The sequence below is a fragment of the Corvus brachyrhynchos genome, unplaced genomic scaffold, assembly GCF_000691975.1.
Source record: "Corvus brachyrhynchos isolate BGI_N302 unplaced genomic scaffold, ASM69197v1 scaffold167, whole genome shotgun sequence".
Lineage (NCBI taxonomy): Eukaryota > Metazoa > Chordata > Aves > Passeriformes > Corvidae > Corvus > Corvus brachyrhynchos.
In genome coordinates, this window is record NW_008239547.1 from 3,540,431 (window position 1) to 3,547,794 (window position 7,364).

General features: G+C 37.6%; 1 protein-coding gene across 1 annotated transcript in view; it reads left to right on the top strand.

The window, feature by feature from the left end:
• The first annotated feature begins 214 nt into the window (after nt 1-214).
• Nucleotides 215-7,364, top strand: part of RAB18 (RAB18, member RAS oncogene family) — a 12,281-nt gene continuing 5,131 nt past the window's right edge. Inside the window, exons 1-3 of the mRNA XM_017741549.1 lie at nt 215-338; nt 5,562-5,623; nt 7,352-7,362. Of these exons, the coding sequence (XP_017597038.1) occupies nt 230-338; nt 5,562-5,623; nt 7,352-7,362 (182 nt within the window). The 5' untranslated portion in view covers nt 215-229. The remainder of the gene's footprint in view (nt 339-5,561; nt 5,624-7,351; nt 7,363-7,364) is intronic.

Consider the following 7,364-nt stretch of genomic DNA (forward strand, 5'->3'; position numbering starts at 1 on the left):
ATTTGACAACTTGTATGGTACTTTGTTTTCAAAGAGACATTCTGGGTGCTACATGCAGAGAAGAGACATGGGCTCAGGTAGCAGAGCATGTCTGCTCTGTTCTTTCCATGTTCTTCTCTTTTTTCCCTAATTTCTCTCCTACAAAAAAAAAAAAAAACCCAGATGTGAGTTTATTTAGCTATGTGGTCTTGCTGTTCCTTTCAGACTTGCAATTTATAGGCTTCCAGCAATGTATGGATATGCTGTAGTAATAGTATCTCTTATTTTTCTTTTCTCTATTAGCCTTCTGCTGCGGTTCACAGATGATACGTTTGACCCAGAACTTGCAGCAACAATTGGTAAGTATGTGCTGATACTACCTCAGAAAAATTGATAACATTTTCAGTGTAGAATTGTGGTTGTTCAGACTTGTCTAACATGTAGTGAAGTTCAGACTTCTGCCTTTCTGTAGGAACTACTACTCTCCTACTGATTTATCTGTGCAAAATAGCCATCAGATTTTTGACTAATAATACTGATGTCCAGACTTTGTGTCTATGTAATATGATAAGCGGTAGCTATCTTAAGACTCTGTAGCAGGTAGTATTAACTCTTCCAACTTCTGACAGTGCTTGAGTGCACTGGGTTCTGTGTGGCTTCTGCTTTTCCTCCATGGGGAGGAAATTACAATGTGGCTTTTTTTCCTTCTACTTATAGCAATCAGTTCCTTGGCAGTTAGACTCCTGAGAAAAGTGGAAGAGAGCCAAGAATCTAGAGCTGCTTGGGAAAAAGGCAGTGATGTGTCATTGCTGTGCTGGTATTATACCTACCAGCATGGGTCAGTTCTGCTGGAGGAGAGTGACCCAGAATGCGGGATACACTGAGTGGATTGGTTCTCAAAGGAAACAAAATGGAACTTTTAGGAGTGTGGTGCAGCTCTGTGCCAATGTAATAACTGAAATTATGGAAGATAGATACTTTGTCACACCATCATTTCAATTGCATTTTTTACTTTCTCTGTAGGAAGAGGTCTGTCTAAGAGCTTATATAAAATTTTTTCTTTGAGCTCAGCTGTTGGTAAGCAAAACCAGCTCTGTCTAATTTACTAAGAATTAAATACTGATCTGTTTTTCATAAATGTTAATAAGATTCAGGAGTACTGTTGCATATAAAGCACTGAGAAGCCAAGGGGAGGAATGTGACCTATTTTTGTTCATTCCATTGCTCATAAAAAATGAAGTTGTGCAAGTAGCCGCACCTCAGTTTATGAGGGAGAATAGCATGGAAGGAAACAGGAATGAAATAGATCAGGTAGTGAAGATAGCAATCTTGGATTCTAATCTAATAGTTTTGGCACTGCATATATACTTCAGGTCCTATTACTTGATATGTCGACCATGTGAGCCGGGAAGTTAGTGCAGAATAGCTACTTCAGCTTTCACAATGTTTTGAATACTTAAAGACTATTTCAGTCTGTGTGGGCATCTTTATTGTTTCAGGATTTTTTTGTTTGTTTGTAATAGTGGGGTTTCTTTTCTTTCGTTCTGGTGTTTGTACATAATATTCTTTATCTGTGTCAAAAACTGGCATCAGTGTGCTGTTTGAGAAACTAAGGAATTACTTGCTGAAGTAATTGGTCTTTGCGTTTGTCAAACTACACAACAGCATGTGTGGTAGCTAACCACTGGTTGTTAAATAGCAACAATTCAAGGTTTACTGCTGGCAAATCTTACCTGGCAGGTCCTCCTCTGCTCTGTTTCTGGTGTGGAAAAGGAGGAAGAGTACTCATTGTAAGCATTACTTCAGATAGAGTTTGAGTTCTGAAACATATATACTAATGTGGAATGAATGTGATCATTTGGCAGGAAAAGTCAGTTTCTAGAGACTGAGCAAAAGCTGGCATAGATCACCCTGTTAGGCCCATCTAGCTGATGTTTGGGGTAGGGCTGTGCAGTAGAGCTGCTGTGACCCCAGCTGTGCAAGTCCTTGCAGCATGGTGTGTGGGGCACTCATGGGGGATAGCAGATTCATTTTTTTCCCCACTTAACTGGTAGAGGATGGAATCTGGGTTTTTATTTATTTTCTTGTTTTTCTTTCTGAACTACTATCCAGTGGCATTGCCACTTTTCTGGTGAATGTATTTATGAGAAGCAACATGTTGACTTTAAATTCAGGGCATGATTTGTTGTTCATATAGATAAAGCAGTTGGAGTGAGTTCCTAGAGGTAACTATTCTGCTGCATGAAGACAGACCCTAGATGCCAATTTCAGGTACTTACAAGATGGTAAAGTCTCAAAACACTTTGTGAGTCTTGGCTTGGAGTTCTTCTTGTGCTAATTAAACACTATTTTGCTTTGAGATAGGGGACATAAGAGGTTTTAAAGGCTTTCCTGTTGAAACTGAAGAGTATGGTGCTTTTCCAAAATGAAAGGACTATAAATAATGTCTTCTTTCAGTGTCATCTACATACTGACTGCTGAACTGGCTAAAGTGACTATATTTTTTTTATTTGGATTAGAAAGTGAAGAGAACTGTGGTTGGTTTGGTTTTCTTTAACATATAGCAAGAACTGCACACAAACCCACAATACTGAAGAAAGCCTTGGCTGCAGCACAACTGGTCCCCTGTGATGACCTGTTGAGACATACCTTACCTTCATAGATTGCACAGACCTATTGGGTGCAATTTAAAAGAAACCCTAAATGATTGTTTTGTGTGGGTTTTTCTTCAGACTTACTAAAAATCCTTTGATATTCTCTGCAGAATAAGCTTCTTTTGGCAAATAGTTCAGCTTCAGTAGCTTCAGTTGGATTCAACATATTGTATTTAACCTAGCAAATTACCTGTCCTTGTATTCTCTTGAGGCTGGCTTGTTTGTTGGGCTTCATCACGTGGATCTTACCAGACTGCATGCACCCCAGTATTTTCTGTTGTCCTTATTGCTCGTGCTTGCTTCACTTGCTTGCTCTTTGTATGAGAGATTCTAGATAAGTGTTCAGTGCAATTCCTTTCATAAATGAAGTGATGTATTGCACAGATCTGACGTCTCTTAACTTTTTTAGCTTTCCTTGCATTTGGAGTCCTCAAACTCCTAAGCTGTCCAACTTGTCACTTATCTACAACCCAAGTATTACACTGTAGCTGATTGTGCACTTCCTATAAATACAGCGTGGCATTACTGGCCTGAATGTGAGAGCAGTATCAGTGGCAGAGCTGCTTCTTGCAGATTGTAAGTCCATAGTATGTTAGTGTGTAGTGCTGAGGAAGGGGGTGTTAACACACAGGAGTACAGTCTAGTAGTGCTGTCTTGTTTCTGGCTGCCTTCCAAGGCATGGTGGAAAGCACTGTCAGCTTTCTGCTGTCAAGGGTAGACACATCACTCCTGCAAGGTCAGAACTGACACCTGTCACAAACATGTCTGTATTTCACTGTTGGTTTTAGGAAATACAAGTATCCTGTTTGTCAATTCCACAAGATTTTCTTGAGCTTTAATTTTTTTTTTCTACTTGTCTGCCATTATGGCAGATTGACAACCAAAAACCTACGTATTTAAAAGCTTTCTTTTTGTTAATTGGCTTTTATATGTGTTGAGCTCCTTTGTTTGTTAGAATTATATTTGACATGCCTCAATCACTTTAAAGGGTATATTTTGGTATGCTATTATTTCATTTTCATACTTTTGCTTTTCAACAGTCTGTTTAACACATGGGGTTTAGTCACTATTTTAGTTTCTTATTTTACTTGCATTGCTCTTGCAAAATGTAAAGTGAATTTTAAACCAGCAGCAAGGCTAACATAAAGGTGTATATATTAATTTCCATTAAATGAAAATTGCAGAACCGTGCAGGCACAAGATAATTGAATCTGTTTACTGAATGGGAGAAGGATACTGTGGCTTCAGAATACATATAATATATTTATCTTGAGGAAGAAAGTTTTGTTTCTTGAAATTATTATGACGTATTTTGTCATGTTAAGTACCCAATAGATTTGTAATATTTGCAGTTACAGGTTTGGTACCAGATTAATGGATAAAAGAATGCCCTGTGAACTGTTGGACAGGCTGACTGAACTGAAAATGGTGATTTTTGGAGTTCAGGGGGAGAAACATGCAATTACAGTGGAAGAAAGAAATTCTCTTAGTCTAAAAGTTACTGCTGAGTACTGAAAAGTGGGCAGAACAGAATGTTCTCTAGGATCAAATTGAGTCAAATTGGTAGCATAGCAGACTTCTGTGAACTAGGTAAAGTTCTAAGAACTGGTGTTTAAAATAAAGTTAATAGCAACTGTTCTTTTCTGTGAACGTAACTCTAGAATAATGTACCATCCTTGTACATGGTATCGAGCATTGTATTACTGCTATGTTAGGGGCTAGGAGTCCAAGTACATGGAAAAAAATGTAAGTTCTGTTCAGTTACTACAAAAGTTGATGTACTTTGAGAAAGTTTTGCTTGAAATAGAGTATGGTCTTCTTCCACTGCAGAATTTTGTCTGCAAAACACCTGACACTTCAGGGAACACTTCAGTGAGCTGAAGCTGTGAAGCACTGGAATAAAAATTGTGTTCATTTTTTTTGAAACAAAGCTCTTTTAAACTTCAGTGCAACTGAAGTCTAAAGCTGCTTATAATATGCACTTTCTTACTCATCCTATATATCCTCTGTGACTTTAAGTTGAATGTATTTTGGCAGCTGTTTGTATTTGTTTGTAATCTGCATAAATTTGGGAATGTAAGTGCACCGCACTCATCCTGAGGCTCTACTCATTTTTTATTAGAATAGTTAAATTCTTTTTCTGGTAAGGAGTGTGATGGTTGACATTGTAATTCCAAGTGCAAAAAGGTTGCTGTTGCACTTGAAAGTTGTTCTCATAAAAGTATCAACTTTCCACACTGCTACTTCATTTCAGAGCTGCTGCCTGGTGGGAAGTGAAAGTTGCTCCAAAATACTTGAAACATATTTCTACTTGCTATTAGTAACCCAAGGGTTAAATTAAAGCATAATGGATCATAACTGTGCTGAGCCTCTCAAACAGATGTGTGTCACTCTATCCTTTAAATTTGCAGTCACTAACATATTGTTCTCCTTGGCCTGAATTTTGTGCAGCTTGTCCTTGAGCAATTGATAGGCTGCTAGTTCCTGGAGGTGGAGGACGCATGAAGGGGGAAGAGCTGCTACGTCTTGGAGTAGATGACTGAGCAGCAGAACCGTTACCTTGTTGTCTGTTTGGAGAACATGTTTGGAGTAATGAAGAGAAAGTTAATCCATTTGAATTACAAACTTGGAAACTTGTCCTGGCATATGTGCTTTAATACAAGAGATGTAGTATTTGCTTTACTTCCATACAATATTTTCAGTCAATGACTTAAAAGGCCCTTAGGCTTTTGGAAAAGTCCGTCAGCAAGGAAACCTTGCATTTTGAGCAAGGTTCATAAATAGCTGATGGAACTTATTCTTCTTGCTCATGTCAAAACACAGATTTTTTTCAGAGTTTGATTTTATCTTTTTTACATTTCTCTTTATTTTCTTTTTAAAAGATAGCTGTAGTATGTTTGAAGAACTAAAATATTTTTCCTTCTCTAGGTGTGGACTTCAAGGTGAAAACTATTTCAGTTGATGGGAACAAAGCTAAACTGGCAATATGGGTAAGTCTCTCCTAAGTTCTTCATGTGTTGCTTTCCTTTAGGAATAGCTAGGGTTTGTATAATGTATAGTCTGTATAGAATCCTTTTCTGTTAATATGAGGGTGATTTGGAGAAGTGGGAGGTTAATACTGCAGCATTCAGAAGGTGCAATGAACTGTGGGACAACTGGCTGGTGGGGTGGTTCTGCTGCCTGTGAGCTTCTGCAGTACTAATTCCTGGTCTCGTTGGGACAGAAGTAGAGAAAAAGAGGAATTAAATGGTATTAAATCAGTAGAAGGTTGCACTTCTTTACTAAATTTTGCCTGTAACACTGAGGTTAATAGGTTAAGAATTACAATTCCATGCTCATACATTACCTCTTTAAACCCATTTTTAGTCTAAATTTCATAGCCCTCATACAAAGACTTTTATAGGCTCAGTATCAGATTTATTTATAGCAGATGCATTTCAAAGAGAGAGGAGCAGTGTTTGTAATCGTAGCTTTAGAGTGTTCAACTTCTGTTCTAGTTAAAAGTAGAACTTCTATTATGGCAAGTGAAGAAAAAGCACTTCCAAGCTTTTTAAAAATATTCTCCATTGTGTAAACCAGCCCCCAGACTTATGTGACTTGAAGCACCTTTTGAATAGCTAGACCCAATTGTGTTTTCTTGTACTAAGCAAGATTAAAACCTTGTTTCTCATATAAGCAAGATACCAGACCTTCATTTCCTTGGGAAGCAGTAGTAGAACATGAAATGTGTATTGCTTGGTTTCTGTAGCTTGGAGGGTGTTTCATACCTCACTAACAAACAGGACTTAGGTCTTAGTTATAGTAGTAATCATCCATGAAATAAACAGGTTTGACAAGGAAAATAAATGCAATAGCCTGACAGAAAATAAAAAAGGCATACAGGATGAAAACCAGACTGATAGGAGAATGAGGAATGTTACATATTGGTAAATATAAAGAAATAATCCTGAGCTAAACTGGAAAAGAAAAGCTTGTGAAGGTGCATCATAACACAAAACAAGTTTTAGATGTGTGTCATTGATTGAGTGGCTTGTAGAATGTTGAAGTCGAGTTTGCTTATTCAGGTTCTTTGTCAGGGAATCCACAATGTTTCATGTGTCACTTGTAACCTGGGTAAATTGGATAAAGGTGTTTAAATATTCTATGCATAAAGTCTTCAATGAGTGTGCACTATAACTTAATCTCTGATAAGAAAACAGCGTTCTAATTTTAGGATGTAAACTCAACTTTGCTTAAAACCAAAAAAACCTCTTACTTATTTCTGCTTCTGCTGTGTTATGGCATGTTAGTGCATTTATCCAGATACCCAATCAAATTTAATTGGACCAAGTAATTGAAGTGAAGGAACTGGTTTTGTTGTCATGGGCTGTGATGCTTGTTAGAAAATCTTAGTACTGCACCTGTGCTGCTTTCTTGCTGGTTGCTGCAGTACTAGCTGCAGATCAAATGCCTTTGCAGAAATGGCTATCTAACTGTTATATAATCCAGTTACATACTACATCTAGGTGTTTGTTCAAAGGTGTTTGCCAGGACAGACTACATAAAATCTCAAAGTTCATGTGTAGTAAAACAGCAGGGGATGGAATAAACTCAGCTAGTCTGCTAGCGGAATATAGTTTAAATCTTACTTTGTATGTTCATTAGGAGTAGAATACCTGAAAGCTAAACTACATTCTGCTCAAATTCTAAATAATGGGACTTTTTGAATGGCTTTTTAGGATACTGCAGGTC